The 23056-nt window shown below is 47.3% G+C and overlaps 1 protein-coding gene across 4 annotated transcripts in view; it reads left to right on the top strand.

Annotated features, from left to right (window-relative positions):
- The first annotated feature begins 1419 nt into the window (after positions 1-1419).
- dati (zinc finger protein datilografo) overlaps positions 1420-23056 on the top strand; it is a 72945-nt gene continuing 51308 nt past the window's right edge. For all 4 annotated transcript variants that reach the window (XM_018544178.1, XM_018544179.1, XM_018544177.1 and 1 more), the window contains exons 1-2: positions 1420-2530; positions 4251-4361. In XM_018544178.1, coding sequence (XP_018399680.1) covers positions 1442-2530; positions 4251-4361 — 1200 coding nt within the window. In that variant the 5' untranslated portion in view covers positions 1420-1441. The remainder of the gene's footprint in view (positions 2531-4250; positions 4362-23056) is intronic.

Genomic DNA, 23056 nt, shown 5'->3' with positions numbered 1-23056 from the left:
AAAATACTCAGGGCAAAACGGGACGAGCAGTAATCATCCGCGAGTGCGATTTCTCACCCCGAAGAGGAGTGAAAGCCTTTCCGACCGATAAACGATTCGCGTCCGCGTGGACTATCCTTCTCGTTTACACCGTCCGGGCTGGGCAATCCTGAATTTTAACCTGAACTTAAGTGTACGCTAGAATTTAAGTTAGATAGACGAAGGAAAATAGACCGTTCTCCTATTTCCTGGAGAACGTTCGCTCGCGCGCGCAACAACTCACGCAAAGCACACATATAAAGCACACACACACAAATACATTTATCACACACAGTCATATGACACACAGAGGAGGGGGAGAAAACTAAGAAGAAGAAGAAGAAGAAGAGAAGAAAGAAGAGGACTACCATCGACCGCGAAACGCGAACGAACGCATATACGTACGCGGTATAACAGCCAGCAGCGTAAGAAGTCATCACGATAAAGGACGCATTACGGACGTACAATCACCGATCGGCGGTGTTCTCGCGAGAGGCATCGCAACAGCCGACAGCGACAGCAACGACTTAGGGAAGGCGCGATAGAGAAGAAGAGATCTGGGAGAGGACCCGGAAGAGGGAGTGAAGGAATCATAAGAGGAAGTTTCATGAGCCAGGCGGTAGGTAGCAGGGCCGGGAAGTCGCAGCAGGTGGCGAGTAACTGACGTTGCCCGCCGCCCACGTCGAAGCTCGGCACGGCGCGAGGATCGTTATCGTTACGACGATCCCGAGGCTGAAAACAGCGTCCGAGCGAGGAGAAAGGTAGGAAGGAACGGCGGCGAGCGCAGAGGTGTGCCGGCCGTCGAGCTGCTTACCGGAAGGGGTGCGAAAAAGCGGGCAAGCTGCGCCGGAAGGGGGTAGCCCGGGCTTCTCGCGAAGGCCTCAAAATTTCGGACGCGACGGCGGCCCTGGACCTGCGTGCCCAGACGCAAGCCCAACCAGACTTCGGCCAGCTAGACCACCAGCAGCCGCAGCATCACCATCAACAACAGCAACCGCCGCAGCAGCAACAGCAGCAGCCACAACAACACCAGCAGCAGCCGCAGCATCCGCAGCAGCAGCACAACCAAAATCCAGAGTCGCGTCCTCACCATCACCTGCCACAGCAGCATCATCATCAGCATCACCCGGGGAATCATCTCCACTCTGGCGATTCGGGGGGTGGGATAGGAGGTGGAGGAGGAGGCGGCGGTGGAGGAGGTGGCGGCGGCGGCGGAGGTGGCGGTGGAGGAGGTGGCGGTGGCGGCGGAAACGCCGGTGGTGTTGCTGTTGTTGCTGGCGGAGGACCGCCCGGACCCGAGCCGGACCGGTCCACAAGAATTCACGACGAGGAAGACGAGGACATCACCGAGCGGGAGGACGAGGAGGAGGACGAGGATCCTTGCAGTTCGCCGGAGCCCGACCTTGAAAACGATTCCGAACCGATGGAGATTCAAGCTTCGGCTGTCACCGCGGCAGCCGCGAACCTCCACGCGTTACGCCAACACGTATTTAAGATGTCGGACTATTGGCAGCAGCCGCAACGCGGTCCGCCTCAACATTCACCCGGGATACAGCATAGTCCCATCTCGAATTCGACGCAGCACCAGCAGCAAGTCCAGCAGATGCACAGTCCGCTCGGACAGCAGCAGCAGCAGCAACAGCAGCAGCAGCAGCAACAGCAACAGCAGCAGCAGCAGCAACAACAACAGCAGCAGGCTGCGGTTTCGCAAGTGCAGCAGAACACGAACGCGACACTCGGCCAAACGGCAAGTCCTCAACAACAGATGCAGCAGCAGCAACAGCAGCATGCATTGTCGATGAGCCAGGCTAATCAGGGCCCACAGCATCAGTCTTCCCCGGCACCGACGACGCCGTCGCCACAGGCGGATCATCAGGGCGCCATTGCCTCCAGTATGGCCCAGAGTCTGCACAGTCTCGCCCAGGCACAACAAACGATGTCGCAGGCATCGAGTCCATCGTTAGCGGTCCAGGCTGTTCAGGCGGCTCAGGCGCTCAATCAGAATCTGGGCCAGGCGCTAACACAAGCGCTCACGCAAAACATGCAGCAAAATCTCGGACAGACCCTACAGCATAACTTAGCGCAGAGTTTGACGCCGAGTTTGTCGCCGCAACAACAACAGCAATTGCTTAATCAACCGCAAAATCTAAGCCAAGCGAGTCAAAGCCTGCAACAGAACATTCAAAGTCAAGCGCAGAATTTGTCCCAGACGCTACAGCAGCAGGCGCAGAACCTCACGCAGAACCTTGGCCAGGCGCTTAACCAGCAAGCGTTGCAACAACAGGCGCAAAATCTTACGCAGAATCTACAACAAGCGCAAAATCTCACCCAGAATCTGCAACAGCAGGCGCTCAACATGGCCGGCACCATCGCGCAGAACGGTGGTCTCGCCGGTATGAACATGTCGGGCACTCAACAGCAGAATTCACAGAACTCCATGCTGAGTCCAGGCGCAACCAGTCAGGACTCCCATGACGCCACCCTCACGGAGAAGCTCGTCAACGAGTTACAGGTGAGAGGCTGACACATTGAATTTGTGAATTTTCTCTGAATTCGCGACTCGGAGATGAAAAAAAAAAAGAAAATGTTTTTCACCTCCGTTCTACACGCATACATTATGTGCGCATGCGTACGTGTCTTTTTCTATTATCTTCCGCTTCGCGAGAGAGAAACGGACGGGTGTCTCGCGACTCTCCGTATCCACTGCGAGGAGAGCAGCGATAAATAACTAGGGCGAGGCGACCGCGATAAAAATACATAACGCACCGATAAATAGGGTCATTCACTCGCAAGCCGACAGACGCTGGACAATACTTTCGAGTGAGGTTTCTCTTCTCGCGGGGAAAAATATTTATTCAATGACGTTGTCGGATGACACAGAGACGACCCAAGTATCGCGAGGTATCAAGGTCCCTCCTACATGTCTGTGCTCGTTCGTGTAAATAGCGCGGTTTCAACGCTTTGCGAAAGTTCGTTGTCTCGCTGAAAAATAAGGCATCTACTTAAAACGTACATTACTAATGCTAATTCTCGTTGAACGACATGCTACATCTAATTTATCGTTCGTGTAAGACTGCTTGCAAACAACGTTTGCGCGGAAAATCGGCGGAATTCGAACGCGATAACTTTTCCGTTAATTTAGCGTCATCTTGGCGTTACAAAGTCACATGTCATTGACAATTTCGTCGGTCTGATTACGCGACTGTACCCAGATACGCTGACCACGGTTCGTACAGATACACACAGACGCGCGTACACGTACACATGCACATCAATAGGGTACGTTGACTTACTACATCATGCTGACTTACACGCTCGTACGCGCGCGAGAGAGAGAGAGAGAGAGAGAGAGAGGGGGAGAGAATTTGCGAGTGAGAGTGTGAGCAACAGGGAGAGAGTGAGAGTGAGTGAGCGAGTGAGTGAGTGGGAGAGAAAGAGAGGGAGAGGAAGGGAGGGAGAGAGAGACCGAGAAAGCACGCACACGTTAAAGTAGCAGTGCGGTCCGCAAATGCGAACGCGGCCCACGCACACCAATGCGGGGAGATGCAGATACGTCGTCTCCCGGGGTTCTTGACCCGCACAACACAGATAATACCATACGCATACGTCATACGGTACGCCGAGAAGATGTTACCAAGAAAATATCGCCGTGTTTCTGCGACGGCATGGGCCGCGGAGTTTCGATGAGAGAAAGAGAGAGAAAGGAGAGCGTGAGAATGTAAGAGAGAATGCGAAAGAGTATGAGAGAGAGAGAGAGAGAGAGAGAGAGAGAGAGAGAAGAGAAAAATTACACATCGTATCTCCCGACAGATAGCGGAACTTTGAGATCGCGTTAAACAAGTCTGTGAGCATCGGTGATTTGTAATTAGAGAGACTATAAATATCGTTCATGAGAAAAACGGAGAGAACCTAACGCTATAGTCGCGTGATAAGATATACTCGAAGACACTGCGAATGCTATCGTAAGAATCTTGTTTAGCATTAACGAGTAATTATTATTGCGAATACCGATATTATTAATTTATATGTGATCGAGCGACTTCACGACTAACTAACTACGTGTCCGCACGAGATAGAAATACTCTCATTCCGTCATCGCAGCTTGTCACTGCCAAGGCAGAACGCGCTTGTTTTTTAAAAGAAACTTTGTAGTAGTGACGAAAGTTAGTAGCGTCGTAAAGAACGACGTGAGGATCGGGGACTAACATGAGCTGTCCTATCTTGCCTGATAGTCTCGTGCCTCTGCGGCGGGGCTTGGAGGTGCAGTAGGTGCCGGCGGTGGTGGAGGAATGGGCAACATCAGCGAACGCACCCTCGAGGAATGCTGGTCTACCCTGCAGCGAGTGAGTTGAACACTCAGCCCGTTCACAAAATCCTTTTTATTAATGCTCTCCCTTGCATCCATACCTTAAGTTCCCTCGCCGCTTTCTCTCACCGACGGCCGAAGTTTTGTCTCGCAGCCGTTTTTTATTTTTTCTTTTACGTTTCATTTAACTTGTCGATCCTGCACGTCGCAGACGACGCGCTGCGTCTCGTCTCGCTCATTGACATTATTTTTCTTTCATTTATCGACATTCCAGCACCATTCAGTTCGCTATATTCTGCCCGATTATGATTTCGCTTCCGCGCGAATTCCTCTGGAACGTCTCGCGATTGTTCTTGTTACGTTTTGCATCTCGATTGCTTTGCTCATTTATATCTGTTCATCATTAATTTTGATGTTGTCTTATTTTTTTTTGTCTCTTTATCCACTGGCATGTGTCGTATATGTGTATCGCCGTTCGTTTTTGTATCTCATCGGCTGAATGTATCGCCTTGTTCCTGTGCATTGTGAAATAGCCTTACTTACTCGTAGCTGACCGCCAGCGGCGGTTCGAACGATCCTCGTTCTCACTCGCGCTCGTATACTAACGAGCGTGTCGTTACATCATACTAGAGATTTAACGGATGACGCGTGGTATGCGGCGAAATGTGCGTTCCGCATCATAACGTTTAGCGCTTGTGTCACGCACGCGACGAGAAAGTACATCGATAAAGCGGCAATTTTTCGGTCGACTGACTAATTGTATCCGATCAACTTGTATCGTACAATCGTGGACGGAAAATGCGTACGCTGCTTCCTCGCGCGACTTTACGCCAACATCGCGAGCACAAGAAAGTACAAGAAAAGAAAGCGGCACTAACGAGCCCCGAATTACGTTAAACTCTGTCGACTGATGAACGGAGCGTGAGGTCCCGGAAAAGAGAGAACAGCGCGGTAAAAAGGCAGGATACTTTCTCCTTCCTGCTGGAAACTTTAAAATTCTCAACCCCCCAGGACGTAACAACAATTTGTTTCGTTAAGTAGCCGCAGAGCTCTTTTGTTTTTGCGGCTTCTTTTATTTTAGCGGCGATAGCACCGGCGGTTGAAGTGACGATGGAAAAGGTAACAGGAGGTGGTGGAAGGAGGCGATGGGGGTGCAAGAGGGGGTTGCTCGAGCACCTCGTCCTCCCGCCCGTGTTCCATCTCGTCCTTCCTTTTCTTCCATCGCCACCTTAAAAGCCGTCCCGCGCTGCGCGCGCGAAGCGAAACTTTCGGAAAATCGCAAAAACGCCGAGCGATGGCGAAGTTTCCACGTTTCCCCGAGATTTAATTAAAACATTCGCCTCCTTTGTGCCGTCCCCACGCACCGTTCGTGGACCGAACCGTCGAAGCGAGCCATCGTCCTTTCATTCTGTCCAAGCAACGAGGACTGATATGAGTACTTTCGATAGGACGGACTTGATTCTTAATGCTTAAATATTGAGGTTTATTTTACGAGTTTTACTTGATTTTGCGGAATCGATCTTACAAAGTATAAAAAATATAAAAATACAAAAAATATAATAAAAATGCAAAATATAAAAAATATAAAAATGCAAAATATAAAAAATATAAAAACATAAAATATAAAAAATATGTATAATATAAAAAAAAATTGTTGCGCGTATTTATGTTATATCGATTCGAAACTACAATGACAGTCTGAAAAAAATCTCGAAAGAAGCCACGTGTGTTTTAATTAATATTTATATAATCGTACAATCTTTTTAATCACATTTAATTAAATTGAATTATTTAATTAAGAATTGATAAGAATAATACGTGAGTGCGTTCAGTCGTTGTCTCCAACAATGGTGCGACTCTGATAAAAAAATTTCGAAACACTTGAGGATTCATTGTGAGCTCGTGGGAAAGATGAAGGGTTCCGCGGACGTAGAGAGGACGAGACGAGTGCGTCGCGATATTACATAAACATTCGCGGAGAACCGTTCTCAGGGCCGGGGGTGCACCCGCGTTTTTTTGGTTCTATCTCGCGCTACCTCGAAAATTAAAATCCAATTATTTCGACGCCTCTGCTCGAGCCGGGTCGGCCGATTCAAATGAATTTTTTGTCCATGCTTCTCCCCAATTCGCTCTTTCAACGCGCGTTAAACCGGTTCGTTCGACGCAACGACCATTACTAAGTTGCATCCAGACCACGATTCACCCTTGATCGATCCGGGACTACGATCTCGAATCGAGCTGACAGCTGCTAGGAGAAACCAGAACCGTAAGAAAGGAGAGGATGGGAAAGTAGCCAGAGGAAAGGAAAATTCGAAAGAAATCGAGTTGCTTTCCAACGAATGTAAATAATGACGTATTATCATTATCTCAATATATATGAAAACCTGTCGGTGTAACACGAGCTTGTATCAATTTTTATGCTCGAAAACCTTTTTTTAATGTATATAAATTAATTAAACTTTTAATTAAATAAAAAAAATAGAAAATAAAAAAGTCATGGAAATTTAATTTCTCACTTTCGATTGCTACAAGATCGAGAGACAGGTTTCTAATTATTTTAAAATGTAACAAAGAAAATTAATAAAATGCAAGAGCACGAAGCGTAACGATAATTACAAAGTACAATATATGATATGATTTAATAGTTGAGCGCGACGCGATGGAAAACGATCAAATAATGAATGAATCCTCTCGCTTCTCTTGCCAGCGATAGCAAAAAACAAAAAAAAAAACCGTACATTATCTATTTGTACAGCGCGGATACATCTCGCTCCGGCATGCAAATCTCGAGGAGTCTTTCTCACGTTGCGTCCTTCCCTTAGAGAAGCGCGAGCCTTTTTTTTCCTCCTCTTGCCCGGAAGGTTCCCGTGTACTATTTAAATAACGGTTCTCGCGCGCGTGTCATTGTTTCACCGCTCTTTCTCCCTCTCAGTGAGTAACCCTTCTGGTTACCGGGGAAAGGCAGAGGGAGGTGGAGGGAGTGGGGTTGCTCTGTTTCAAGTCGAGGAAGAAAACTGAAAGGGCGGATGGAGCGGGAGGGGGAGGAGGGAAGGGGGTCAAGTTCCGTGTCGGATAGCCGTTACGGCAAAGACAGAATTACGTCTCAAGACGAGGGGTGCCCTCCCCTCCCTCATTTCACCCCCTTTCGCTCGGTCCCAAGCGGATCGTCACGGAGTTTCTTAGCTTTTCAGTAATTTTCTATGATTTTCGGATCGCATGATCGACAACAATAACGCGCGTGCATCCGCGGCCTCTTCGAAATCGGCCTAATCGAATGCGTTCGATCGCTCGTGAAAGTCGGTGAATCTGATGTGGAAGAGAGAACGCGCTGGTGGGTGATAATGGCGATGGAGATTTGTTTCAGAAATCTAATTTTCTCGAGAAGAAGAGAGGAAAACGTCGTTTCTTACGAAAACATCGTCTAAAAGTAACAACTTCGGGAACAACTTCTTGAGATACTATTTTGTGCATCTTAATAAAATATTAAGTCGGAAAAACAACGTCGCGTAAAAATGAGAGATCCTGTATTTAATAACTAAATGGAAAAAGCATCGTAAAATAGCAAAGCGATATAATACTGACGAGGAATCTTCACGTTGAAATGACGATATGCAGCCCCTAATGACTCTCCATTCCGTTTCCGCGAGTAATCGAGACCATGTGGGTATACATTCCGCGAACAAGCAGCATCAAAGCGCGGCTACCGTTCGCAAATGACATGTCAAAATTGCATGATTAGTACAAAGAGTCGTTTACGGAGACGGAGAAAGGTGGAAGACGCGTACGGTTCTTTCCTCTCTCTCTCTCTCTTCTCTCTCACTTTTCCCGTTCCCCCGTCTTTCGTATGCGGCTTCGCCATGACCTACCCCAAACAAACCACGAGAAAAAGAGGGAAGAGAAGCGGCAACGACGGCGCGAGGCCGCGGGGGCGGTGAGAAGCGCGGGGAGAACGCGCAGCAAAGAAAGAGAGAAAAAGAAAGAAAGAAAGAGGGAAAGAGAGGACGGAGGAGAGCTGCATTCGCGCCCACACACGGCCGAGAGGTTGCAACACGCGGACGGCAAGGAGTAGAGAGCTCCCCTTGTGCGAGAAAAGGAAGAGCGCGCGCTCTGAACGGGGAGAGGGGGGAACGGAGTTTATTCTTCGTGCTTTTTTTTATCGTTCGTTGACTCCGCCGCGCTCCTCTGCAGCCACGACGAGAGAGTGCAGCGAGCTGCTCCACGATAAGATTGCACTCACAGGGGCGGCCGCGGGAGAAAGAGATAGAGAAAACCTTGTTCCACGACAGAGCGAAATCCGCCCGCGCTCACGCCATACGTATATCCGCCACGTGCATTAAATTTTAGCGCGTATATCGCGGAAATATCCGGTCGTAGTATTATATAGGTTCGCGGCCCGAAGTTCACGAAATATCGAACGACGCAGACGCGGATTTTCGTCCGATTATCGCCCGACTTTCGCGAGAATTTGCGATAATATTCCGAGTAAAACGACGGAGAGAGAGACACGTGTTGCGCGATTATCGCGTTCAGGATAGAAATACACAAGACTATTCTAGAAGCGCGAACTCCTTTTTAATGATGTATGCATATATATCAACAACAGCCGCGCGGTATTTCCGTAATGATTACATTACATTACGCGATAAAGAAGACAAGAAAACAGTAGGGTGAGCGTCGTGAAAACATCAGTTCGCCAATAATAGACGGGCGAAACTTTTCCGGTGGCCCACGCGAATATTTGTTGCGGGCAATTATGTCAATTAGCGGCACGTATTCGCGCGACGAACCGGCGAATTCGTTATTGAGCGGAGCATGCGAGCCCGCGCGAAACCCGCCGCGAGTGAGTAAAGGCGACGACGAAACACATACACTTTGCCGAGAGGTGACTGACCTCAAAGTTTCCCATAATGCATGCGCGATTATAGGGCAAGGTAGGGACGACCGCACTGTTTTCGGCCTTGATGCACGGAGCGATATTACTCAATATACGTCACGAGCGTATGTCGCTCGTCTATAAATTCATCAACGTTAATAATCGCGGCGCGGCGCGGCGGCGCGACGCGGCGTGGCAAGGGGAATGCGCGACTCGCAAATAAATCGGTGTCCGAATCTCGATCTAATTTTAAATTTCGCATATACATTCTCGCAGATCACAAAATGTAATGACGGTAGACTAAAAAGTATATTCTCTATATCGCGATAAATTATATGACCAAATAATCTCTTACCGCATTTTCAAAGCGATGTTACTCGCGATTAAAGCTTAGCAACGGTATTTCGAACCCGTCGAACCGAAAGGATCGAGATCGCTGACGTCACGTGCGAGATAATGACGAGAGATGCTGCCGGGACAAAGAAAAATTATCTGTAACGGAGAAAAATAGAGTGAGGCAGGGACAGAAAAAAGCAGGGCACAAACGCAATGGTAGCGAGAGTTGCCATTTCGTGGCTCTCTCGCGGTCGAGAAATCTCAGGGTCCGTCTCGTGAGAGAGAAAGAGAGACCGTATTCAAGAACCTCTCCTCTCCTCTCCTCTCCTCTCTTTCTCGCTGGGGCCGCCGCGAGCGCGGCAAAAGATCGTTGCCCTTCTAAATATAAGTTTGCAAAATCGAACAGAGCAAAACTGCGGAGTTTTGCCGCGGTCTGCGCCGCTCCGTGTGTATATTGCCGCTGGATCAGCCCCCTTCTTCTTCTTCTTCTTCTTCTTCTTCTTCATCAACCTCTTCTTCGTCCTCCTCCTCCTCTTCTTCTTCTTCTTCTTCTGCCTCCTCTTCTTCTTCTTCTTCGTCCATCTTCTTCCTTGTCGAGCCCTCTCTCTATCTTCCTCTCCCCCACCCCTCCCCCTCCTCTCACCTCCTGTGAGCCATGTCGCTTAGTCCTCCGCCACCACCGCATCCTCCTGGACGTTCTCCTCGTCCACCTCCACCACCTACTTCGATCTCCCTCTCGTCTGCTCTCTTTCTTCACGTCGCGGCCCCCCTCGTGGACCACAGTCTCAGATCCCCACACTGTCGTTTCGTGACCTCGGAGGTCCGCGAATCCACTCCTTCGACTGTGTCGACTTTCGGGCGAAATTCGCGCGCTCGTACGAAAGCGTAGTCGTAGGTCAGGATCTGACTGCAAGAGCGCGAGAAGAAAGGAGAAAAAGAGCGAAAAGATGAAAGGAGAGAGGCGTGCGTGAGAGGAAGCGAGAGGAAGATAGTTCTCCGTGTTCCCTCCGCGTCGGCGATAGCGAGACAGATATATCTGTGCATTTTGCGTGCACTCGAAGCTGATCGTCGAAATGCAGCGCGGCTAAAACGACCGCAGTTTTCGAAATTTTCTTCACACGCGCGTGAACCGAGTACTATTAGACAAATGTATCTCTCTCGAAGAGTTTTCCTGAAATAATTCGTGATAAAACTGTATTATAGAAAAATTATCTTAATTCGAATAAAAAAAAAAAACAATTGCGAAATTATTACAATTGGCATTGGTACGTTATGACTAAGACGGAACTAAATTAGTAGGAAGTAATTTAATATTGAGAAAGAGTTTCGGAAATATTTAACTTAAAATTCAATAAATTATTAAAACTTTTATATAAAAGGAATAAAATATAATAATATAAGAATATAATAAAAATTAATTATTAATATATAATGAATATTATATAATAATAAAATCAATTAAGACTCCTTACAATTTTCAAAAACAAATTCGGCAGAATAAGTATTAATTATTAATATACGGCACCGCGTAAATTATCCGACATCTTAAAGAGATTGCCATTCGCTCGAACAGGCTGACTGTCGAAACTCAGCCATTGGCCCGGACGTAGTCGTAGGTCAGGATCTGGTAAAGAATGCGAGGGAGAGGAGTACGAAAGAGTGAAAAAGAGAGAAAAAGAGAGGCGCGTGGGGAGAGTAAAGGAAAGCGAGCGAACGAGCGATCTCCGTGAACAGGGAGGCGCGGGGAAGAAAAAGGCGCGCACGCACCAAGGAGCGGAGATAAAAAAGCGCGAGCAAGCCGGAGGAAAAAATAGCCGATTCGGAATCTGTGTCAGCGAGGCCGTTCAACGATGGCGACGACGACGCCGACACAACGGCGGTGCACCAATGTCACTCGTGCGGAGGAAAAAAAAAAAAAAAATACAGAAAAAATCCGCTAAAGATACGAAGGAGAGGTCGACGTTTCTTTATCCTTCGCGATTAAAAATGGAGGTCAGACGATTAGAAAGAAGGGGACCGATTCACGAGCGCGAAATTAACTCGGTCAGTTGAGAAAAATTGCGATTTCTGCGAAAGAAAGGGTGCCTTTGTCGAAAGTCCCTGAAAGGTATCTTAAAGATATCGGCGCGCGAGCAACATTTTTTACGACGCAGACGGAAAATCGAGTAGCTGCGATAATTGCTAATTGAAAAAGGCGCGCCGGTATGCTGTAAATGGATTAAGACATACTTCTCTTTCCACGTGAATTTTATCACTTAGCATTTTTACACTCGAGGTTAACTATAATAACGTCGCGCGAGCAAACAGAAAAGCAACGACCGTTTGGAGCCTGCATGTTGCAGCAGCCAGCGCGTTCCCGGCATCATCATCATCATCGTCATCTCGTGCATGCGTGGGTGAATAGCCTGGCTGTTCCCGAGCGCGAGAGAGAAAGGAGGGAGAGAGCGAGAAGGACGAAAGGTATACGGCGATAGATGAAGCGAGAGAGAAGGTCGGCGAAGAGACAGCGGCATGTGCAAAGTGAGTGCGAAACGAGGATGAAAGAAACTACGAAGAAACTATGAGAGAAAAGGAGAAAGATGAGAGTCGGATAGACTCTCCGACTCTCTCCTGCGCTGTCTCTCTCTCTCGTTCTATCCTTCCGTCTGCTTCTCTCTCTTTCTCTCTCTCTCTCTCGTTTTAATCGTGTCCTTGTCCCGCCGATGGATGCAGGAGGAAGGTCCGTCCGCGCGGCGAGTCCACACCACGGGTCCGACCGTGTCTTCCACGGGCCTTTATCCCCACTATAGAATTTATCTCGTCGCGTTACTATGCGCCTACTTCCCCACTAGAACACGGTCCCAAATTTAGAGGAAGACCATTGGTCGAGATCCTATACTACTTTCAGATTAGGAACTCCCTCCGCGCCCACCATTATTTTTGGCGATCCGAACTAGGCGTTTTACGTTCGCTCCGAGTGGAATGCTCTTCGTCTACGTAATAATAATACGTAAGACGTTGTTTCAATGGCGATCCCATATTAAACTCATACCGTATCGATTAACGAATAATATATTATTATAATCGTACAGCGATATATATACTTTCGAGAAATCACTGTCTTCGGTAAATCTTACGAAAGCCTTTCGCTTGACTTTCAAACAGCTTCGAATACGATGATCCTTGATTCAGCTTCAGGCGTCATCGTTGTAGATCTATGCAACCCTAGCCGTCCCTGAAACCCCCTGTAGATAGAGCGTGCATTGCCGGCAATAGCAGCAGGCGTTACCCCACTCTCATACTCTCCTGGATCCGCTCTGGTGGCTTCTCGAGGCGAGTACTCTACCTTCGGACCTTCGCGCCAGTGCTCCCCACCGCACTATGTACGGCCAATCCGCAGCGAGGACGCCGGCATGAAGCCTACGCGACGACGGCCAAACCGATTCTCGCCGGCGCCCCAGCATTTTATACGGAAAAGACTCTTTAACGAAGCACAAGGTGCGCACGCACGATCAACTTTACGCGACACCACGCGCGCACCGCGTCACACACACATACGGGGAGGCGAGAGTGCGACGAAGACGACGACGACGACGCTGACGACGACGACGACGACGACGACGATGACGACCACGACCACGACGACGACCACCATCACTACCACGAAGATCACGACAGTACCGACCACGAGGACCACAAGTGACGTTTCCCACTTCATCATTTCCCTTTCCTCTTCCACGCACTGTTAATCGTAAAAGAAACGGGGAGCAATTTGGACAATAAAAAAGGAGCAACGAGTGACAGATATTATTACAGGAGCAAGAAACTGCGCAGGAATTGACTAGTGAGATCGACAGAAGACGGTAGATTCTTGAAAGAAAAAATCGTAAAAAGAGAGACTGTCGTAGCTCGTTGTTACAAGAGGAATCTCACGAGGAAATTGCGTCCATCTTCGAGGGGCCAATGTGAGGACTTTCACGCGGGGGACCGTGAGAGAGTTTTCGTAGGTGTCGAACTGTCGATCTGTCTCTGGTCTCTCGGGCTAAGTAGCGCGGTTAACGCTTGTGTGAAAGAAGATTATCGACAACGTGCGCGCGGTTGACAGCTGACAGTGCGCTGGGTAGATCGTCTCGTTCTCCATTCCTTGCTTTCCCGTTTCTGCGTATTTCATTTCCGTCAGTTCTCCAAACGCTCCTTCTCTCCCCCTATCTTCACACAGTCTTCTTCTTCTTCTTCTTCGTCACCCTCCTCCACCGGATTCGCCGCCCCCACCAGAACGACCAGCCGCGCCGCGAAGTGCCGAACGATGAACTCGGGCAACAGTGTGCCATATTTTGTGATCTTTTTACCTAGCTCCTACCACCGCGATTTAACTGTGATCCACCTACTGTAGAGACTCGCTCACGAGAGGTAAGAGGCAACATGGAAAAAACTACGAATACACGAAGTCAATAGGGATGTAAGTCAAGTTGACTCGCTCTCTCTCACCTTCCTGAACAAAAAGTGATGGAAAAGGTAAACAAATAAACTAGTACTTGACCGGTCCCTCCATTGACTGCGTGTAAGCTTGGTATCAGCGGAGAGGAAAAGGGGGAGCGACTGGACCGTGAATGAATGTCCTGGCAGCGTGTTTCATTTCCGGATTTGCTCCATTGTGAAAGCAATATGGCTAACTTGCCGACAGTTCCGGTACCGCGAACGAGACCGGCCAGGACGACAGTGACGTCTTTCGCTGTCCACGCGTTCCTCCGTCATTCACATTCACGAAATTGGCCGTTTAGCCTTAAGACCGACCCCGCGCGTCAAACGTGTCCTTCCTCAGGATCGCGTACCGCGGTCACACATTCCGGAACGAGGACGACGCGCTCCTTCGAGCGCGAACGACACTGCCCACTGAATGACGCGATGCTGAGAAACCCGCGAGAGAAGAAAGATGTTTATCCGTGTTTACCGAAATTCGCGAAAGCGCATTATACACCGCGCACTCTGCGAAAGTTACATTTTTCCCGCGTCTTCGTTCCTCTAATCGGACAAAGAATTAAGATGTTCGATTTGCCGACACTCCGCTAAATTCTGCTCGCGAGCGTTTTCCTAAATTCGTTTTCGTTAACGAAATTATTCCCAATTACGCGAATAAATCTATAAAAGCTGCGCGAACTTAAAACGTCGATCCAGTATATTTTGATTCGTGCATATTCTATATATAGCGCCCGATGACTCTTTTGTAACGCGACAATGTTGCCATGCGATTTTCTTGATAAATATGATATGATAAATAAACTCACACATAATCAGATAAATAAAACTCATAATCAGCCAGTCACGTTTATAGCGCTAAATACGGACCACGAGTACAGATCTGGTTTTTTTCGGAGTGTACTAATTGTATGCGGGGAGATACGTCTCGACCTACTCCAATGTCGAGACGGACTGATCGCGACCTCCCGTGACGCTCCGTCACTTGCCAGTCGGCAAGAAACTAGTCCCGGATGGTTTCGTATGCACGGGCTCGGCTGCATAAGTTCCGCGTAATACTATGTATCGGTATTTTTCGCGATTCTCAAGCACCGGTACAGCGGAGCAGCAGCAACATAGACGACGAGACCGCTCGCGTGTAGAAGGAAATGAGAGTCGAGAGTGAGAGGCGAGGAGAATTTGTAGGAGAAAAAGAGAGCGCGAGAAAGAAAATCAGAGGGAGAGAAAGAAAAGGATAAAATTGAAGGTATAGAAATTGTGTGCGCGCTAATAAACTCTGCGAGAACATTTATATTATAAAATAAGAAGAAGAAACATAACGTACCATCTTTTTCGAAACTGCGTGAACGAATAAAAGTAAAGTTCCGAAACTTTAATTAAAATAATAAAAGAAGTGTGTGAGGGACGGGGAAGAGACAGGAACGAAAGGAGATGCCACACGTGCAGATCGCGCACGAAGAAAAATTATTTCGCTGGCAAAAAGCCAACCCTTTCCCCGCGCGTTTCTCGTGGGAATTTTGCCGCCGCGAGGTTCGACGAGGGGAGAAATTTGAATAACCTACGAGAGCTGCGAAAAAAGCTCGCGATGCGGGATAAGCTTCGTTTTGTTCGAGCGACATAACGAGCACCGCGGTTGCGGAGCGGAGGAAAAATCATCGGCCCGCGATAGCCAGTCATCTTGTTACATCGTCGCGGTTGATCAACGGCGGGCAACAATCGGAGCTTGTACTCGATGCCTGCTTAATGTTTCATTCGGCATAGCTCGCGAGTGCGGTTATATTTATCTGAACGAGCGATCTTATTAAGCGTACCGACGCTATATTGTAACGCGCTTTCCCCCGTTGCGGGGTTCCCCCTTTTTTTTTTTTCGGTGCGAGCATTCGCTTTTCCGCGAGTTCGTTGACACTGTCGCCGCCTTATGCGATTTGCTAAGCGCGGGTGGAAGAAAAGATAGAAAAGACGAAAGAAGGGACGCGAGAGGAGGAGGACGGGATTTAATGAGAAGAAAAGACGCGCGCGGTACACGTCGTCGTGTGGAGAGAAAGGGAGGGACGGAATGAGAAGCTGGCGGGGAAAGAAGCAGAGAGCGAGAGAAAGAACTCGAGGATGTGGCAACGGCGCGAATGCAGAATGCACGCTGACATAAAACATACATATATGCAAGATGCAGCGGCCAGCATCCTGCGTTCTCTCTCTGGCCAGGCGCGCCACTTGCGAACGGCTCGACCGTGAGCCACGATGTGCAGCACGGCACTCTCCGGGGCCTTCGGATTCCACACGATTTGACTCGGTGTTACTTTTGACTATCCTCTTACGTCCTGGGAACGTTGATCCCGCCTTGCGCGAGACCTTCGCAAGAACGCGTCGTTACGCGACCTTCGCCACATGGCGTCACAGTATTTCGCACTTCGGCCGCCACTCGAAAATCGTGTCAATGTTTAATCGTTATTCATGCTTTACAACCAATTTGATATTAAATAACGCGTGTCACGATAGGCATTACGTCAGGACGTAATGAAAAAAAAATTAGGTATATCTTCTTCGAATCGAAAATAAATCATAAATAAAACTAAAAAGAATAATAATACTATATTTCTATGTACGATAATTTTACATTCGTTTTTAAAAGTCAGACTCTCGTACGCGTTTTATTAGCAATTTTATTTGCCCGCCGTTCACACGTTTTGTACAACTTGACAAAAAAAAAAAAGAAAAAAAAACCCAATTATCGGAGCCGTAATCGCATTGATCTTTCGAGCATTCATCTGCGCATCGAAAACGAGGAGCGAAGAAAGAGATCGAGCGCATCGTGCGGCTGGTGAACCTGACCTCCGACAACGTAGCGGCGTCGGAGGCGTTCGGCATTCTCCCGAAGTCTCGCCGAGTCCCCGTCTCGTTCTCGTCGATCCATCTCTCTTGCTCTTCCCCGAGTCACGCTTCGGCGTCATTAAAATAAATTAGAGATTATCAAAGACAGTTCGCCGGCTTTCTTTCATCAGCAACTTGCAGCGGAGCGAGACCCGCGACCGCAAGAGTCTCTTGGAAAAAAAAAAACTATCGTAAAAAAACGGTGAGATATTAATAACGCACAAATTTCGTATGAAATCGAGCTCTTCTTCGCCGTTAGAATCATCGGAGATATCAGACTCGTTTGTTCTTACGAAAAAAAATTCCTCGTTCGCGGACGATGCGGTGATAAGATAGCTAGAGAACTCGACCGTTGATCGCGCGTAATTTCTCACCGGCGCGGCGCGCGGCGCGTCAGGGTCGTCTCCAGTGTCGAGGATTCAGCAATCGGTCGCGTACTCGGTCAAGGTTGCACGGATATCGAGACGTTAATGCTGCGTCGTCCGATCGACCGGCTCGCGAACGCAAACGTGGCCGGCATGCCAACAGCAGCGGCGAGCGTCGCCGTCGTTTCGCGCGAACGATATATTTTCGATATTTGCATTCTCACGCCAAAGTCCACGAAAGGGTCAATTTATTACACCGCTACACGTCGCTGCTTATTTAAGGTTAATTAAGATAATTTTCGTTCCGCGGCATCATTTAACTCGATCGATTTCGCGGATCGATCTTTCCTGTGTCTCGCTGGCGTTATGTATCACCTTTCTTTTTACGATCATCTCTACAATATTCTACGACTTATCGGGTGGCAACTTTATCGGTCCGAGCTCCAGCTGTCGCCGGTAGTAGCTCTCTGAAAGCCCCGTTTCTCTCGTGCGGCCGGCTTCGCTGACCGGGAGTAGACGCGCATGTAGGAAACGAAAACAAAGAGTCAGAAGGAGAGCGAGGAAGAATGATTTTCCACAGACTGTACCGGTGGTACTGACCACCGACAAGTCTGCTCATATTGTCTTACCTTGCCGGCTCGCCACAGCCGCGACCGCGATCGTCGCGTCGCGTCGCGTCGCGTCACGCCGACTGTTAACATACGTTTGATATGATAAAAAAAAAATGACGTGACGCGAGAGCGCAAGGTTACTGCCACAAGCGGGGCCGTATGACGCCAGCGGCTGTGAGGACCCCACCAGGCTTCCGCAGCCTCTCTCGAGAGTAGAGATGAAAATGACGGAAAAAAGAAAAAAAACTAGACTCAATTTGAAACTCAGTAAAGAGCATTTGTTTCATTCCGATCGCGAAAGTTTTTTAACTGAATACATTTTTTTAAAGCATTTGATGATGTATTATTTCTAGGATTCAATTTTTGCATTCGTCCAACAGATTTCTGTGCGAAAATAGCTATGCGAAAGTCAAAATGTAATAAAATACATGACTAAAAGCTATAAAAGTCGAAATATAATACAATAACTAAATGGCGGTGGCCATACTACCGTTCGTCATTGTTTAAATGATATTTTATACTCCGATTTTAAAAGTTTAATAAGTATTGATATTACTATTAAATATAATAATATTTAAGTAAGTATTATTATATTACGTACTATTATTAAATTGACGCTGTTTTTGTGATATATTGATTGCAATTGAATATATTCTAAATTTAAATTAGAGGGATAACATTCATCTCCGATTATTCTTGAATAGATAGTATATTGAGATGTTGCCTGAACCAATAATAAAAAATATTAAAAATTTAAAATACGAACAATCACAGCCAATATACAATAAAACTGTATCAATTACGTTAATAAAGTATTATCTGTGTTAAAAACAATGTAGGTTATCACTTGATTAGCTTTCAAAGTCGGAATAAAAAACAAAATATCTTTCGTTCAAATAACTGTAAGCGAAATAATGTACACAGATCTATCAAATGATAAATATTAAGAGATTTGAATTCTATACCAATTTCGTAAAGACAAAAAAAAAAAACGTGTCTTTTTATCTCTATTCGAGAGCACACGTTTTCGAGCGTGTATAAAAGAAGGATTTCATCGCTGGCTATTTCGCGATGGCGGAGACGGCGCGCAGCACCCGTGATAAAAGGAAAGAAAGAAAAGACGAAGAAGCGATCGAAACGGAATATTACGGAATTGCATTACCGTATGAATGCGAAAGAGTCTCGCTAGCGGTGCGCCGCTACTGCGACGCAGCTTCGATCACCGCGAATAATAAAAACGGAGCGACTCGCCGTGCCGCGCATACCGATCTGTAACGTCGCGTCGCGCGTCAGCTGAACGTCAGCTTAATTAATATCGAAGTCCATTTATCGCGGCTCGTTTACTAGCGTGCGAGTCACTGCAATTCTCGCTCTGTTCCGTACGCGTGGAACGCGGCGCGATCTCAAGACAGCGAGAGAGCAAGCGGGAAGGGGGCCGCGCTGGGGTCCGCGGAGAGGAGGACGGAAAACCGGCGCGTAATCTGACACGGTCTTGCACGGATGCAGCCGGTTCTTAAATCCGGTATTATTCGCCCTTTTTCTCGCCGTACCGAAAGTGCGACGAGTAGACGACAACTCGCGCGAACATTGCGCGCCGTTACGCACGCCGGATCTTATCAGCGTGACCTCCTCTCCTCCTCTTCCGGAAGAAAAAAGACTTAACGCTGAAATAAATATTTTATGCTCGCTGCGCGATCCTACGTAGTTGAGAACTTTGTGTGTAAAATTTAACATACATCTCACACTTGTCCCGAACGGTCGACGCAAATTTTTCACGTTAATTTTATGCAAAATGAATATGCTAGAAAGTAACACAAATATTATGTAAAAGAAATTAACATAAAAAATGTAACGCGCAATTTGTATGCAAACTGTGGGAGCATATTTTTCAGGAAAATTGTCATTCATGATACGTTAAATTAAAACATGCGTTTTATTCAATTACCTCAGTATTTACGCTTTAAAATACATTATTTTTATGTTATTTGCCTACTTACTCACAAATTGTGTTATTTTGACACCAAAAAATGTCGAATATTATTTTAACACGAAATATTCAAATAACATAATCACACACATTACATTGAATTAGCACTCAGAATATGCTAAAAATGCAACGCGAAATTTTTTAACAGGGATTTAACGCAGGGACCGGTTTTAAAACGAACCTCCAATACGTTCTTTCTGCGTGTAAACTCTTATTTTCATTACATCTGCACGCTATATCTGAATCGCCTACTCAACTCGTCGTTATTAATATATAAACGAGAAACGGTTTATTAAAGATTTCTTTACGCAAGCAGAAAATAGTTCCATCGACGCAAATCGGAATATCGCGGCGCGCTATCGGCACAGCAGCGGTATGACGTACGCGTGATGTAACTCGTTGCATTCGACTTGCGGACAGTTGGGCGAAGCCGAAACAATTGCGGCATAAGAATGCAACCGCATATCCTACAATACGTACACGGCCGAGAAGAGAGCGTCCTCATTCGTAATTCCGCAGAATGCGGAAATATTGAACGCCGTTGGAACTCCCGCGTGCGGAGCGAACGCGCGTGTAAGCTCTCAGCAATTCTCGCGTGTGCTCGGACGCTCGTTATCGACGATGTTCTCACGGCGACACGGGAGGGCAAGAGGGATATACGCGAATAGTAGAACAGAGATGAGAAATGGAGGAATAGACTGCGGGGGACTGCAGAATGCCCGATAACTCTTTTACGAATCGGTAAAGAAGCGATAGAGAGAGAGATCGCGTGGATAATGAGCGATGATTTGGTCATTACGCTTTGCGGTAGCTCTTCCTCCGCAGCGTCGCAGTGGCCGCGAATCCGCGCGTTGGCGGCACGTCGCATCGCCGGCAGCATCGACCGTTGCTTGGCCACACGAATCGATATACAGCGATTAAAACTAAAATATCCCAGCGTGAAGAGAAAATGTTAAATTACTCCAAGTCGGTCGGGGCGCGGCGCGGAAGCGGCGCGGCGAGGCGAGGAGTAACGCCGCACCGTCCTAAAAATGAGGATCCATAAATAATGGAAGAATTTGCGCGTGGATTCCCTAATCAGCATACCACCCATCGAGATACCCGGTATATTTGTATGCAAACGTTTGTAAGTGCACGAGGGCCCGGCAACGAGGACGGGCGGGGGTAACGGGCGGGGGAGGGGAGGGGAGGGGGAGAGGGAGGGAACGACGACGATGGAGCGCGGCGAGCGACTCCGCGATCACGAGCGTCGGTTGTACGCGCGGCGTGTATACATATTTATACGCGTGTGTAAAGCACGAGCGTGTGCGCATTGCGAACGCATGCGCCGGGCCGACCGTGTGCATGCGTGCATGCGTGCGTGAATGCGTGCACGTACGATGACTCAGAAAGTTGACAAGTCCGCGCGACGACTGCGAGACGAGATCGAAAGAGACCGAAAAATCAAAAGTCGGCCTTTTCAATTGATTCTCAAGTCGAACGAACTTTTTTCGATAAGGTCGATTCTTCTTTTTCACAGAGACATTCGAAATAAAAATCAATTTACGAGACTACAAAATTATTACTGTATTTCTGGTTATCCAAAGCCCCTCTCCCCAGCTTTAATTCTATAATTATCGAATAGTCTAAATCTCTGTTTCGTTAATAGATCGTGCGTAAATGTTGCGTTTATCTGTGCGCAGAATATGTAAATCGGCCTTATAAGTAATCTACGTAGATAAACGATAAAACGCGACCGCGGCTTTCCATTATACGAGTAATCAGATTGCGCATAAAGTTTAAGTGTCTCACGTGTAGACTATCCGTAGACGTCGTCGGTGGCGCAGATTCTTCGCCTCTGTCATCGCCTTGTGATTTTCTCTGATCGTTACTGGCGGAGATCAACGGCATTCGAGAAAGTATAAACCATAGTTATTACCTTGCGGAACGAATCGGTCATATAGAATCCCTGAGTGACGTGCGTGCGCGATTGCGTCACGCGAATTAATTAATTAATCTTCAATTGCATTGACAAGTTCAGCGCAGTTAATAGTGGCACAATTGTTAATGAAATAAAAAAAAAATTCCCCGATTTTCCCGGTTTTTCCCAATCATTTTTAGTCAGCGAAAAATTTTGTCACTATAAAGTAGAAAATGAACACTAAATACAATAAAAATAAAAATAAATATAAAAATTGTTAATTACAGTAGAAAGTAAATGACAAAATGAAATAAAACTTTAGCAGTATTTTTTAAATGAACAATTTCAATTTTACTTTTGAAAAAAGAGCATTAATTTTTTTCATCCATTTCTTCGATATCTCCAATTCTGTCAAATATAAATAATTTTTAATTTTTTTATTTTTAATTCCTTTATCTCATTAAATAGCATTTTTTTTTCTCAAGCCTTTCTTTATATCCATCGAGTATTTTCTCTCCCTTCATTATATAGGGTTGTTAACGCAAGAGAAAAAAAAATTCCTTGACCTTTCCCGCGGATTTTCTCTCACTGCTAACAACCCTGTCTTATTCTTACGACATAATTTTGTTACGTTTGTGCCGCAATACTTCAGCGAAAGCCCGATCGAAATCCTACCGACCGGATCGCGAACGAGTTACATCATCGCCGATAGCGAATGCGTGAAACTCGCGGGTGTGAGTGCAAAATTCGACTGGGAATTGCGAGATTTATTTTTTTCCGGAGCGCTTCGAGAGACCGGAGGCTGGAGAACTATGATAAACAAATGAGACTTGGCAACACGGCTGTCGACGACTGCAGCAGCCAAGGCCTGCCAGACTTTTATTTTTTCTCTCTTTCTCTCTCTCTCTTCTCTTCTTCTTTCCCCGCTTCTTTCTTTCTCTCGCTCGGCCTTTCTACTTTGCCCCGCGCGTCCCTGTTCGCGCCTTCTTGTTCATTGCCTCCCACCCCACCACGGCAGGAGGGAGCGCGAAGGCGGCGATGTGGTGGAGGCGGCGGCGGCGGCGGCGGCGGTGGAGGAAGAAGAGGCTCACACAGAGACTCTTATTTGCTTCTTTCGTTATTCCCCTTATTTTCCTCCCCTCCTACCGCCAACGACCGCCGCCGCTGCCTTCTTTCGCCGTTCTCTTCCTTCTTCTGGCTATATTACTTCCCTTCTTCTTATACACTTCTTTCTCTTTTTCTCTTACGCGGTACGCGCATCCCCTCGCCCGACTTGCAACTCCGCGCCAGCCTTTCAGCCCCTCGCGAACAGCAGTTTATTTTTATTGCGATGTTCT

Source organism: Cyphomyrmex costatus, unplaced genomic scaffold (assembly GCF_001594065.2).
Source record: "Cyphomyrmex costatus isolate MS0001 unplaced genomic scaffold, Ccosl1.0 scaffold43, whole genome shotgun sequence".
In the NCBI taxonomy this organism is placed as follows: domain Eukaryota; kingdom Metazoa; phylum Arthropoda; class Insecta; order Hymenoptera; family Formicidae; genus Cyphomyrmex; species Cyphomyrmex costatus.
The sequence above is the reverse complement of the archived record's forward strand: the minus strand, read 5'-3'. Positions and strand labels throughout refer to the sequence as shown.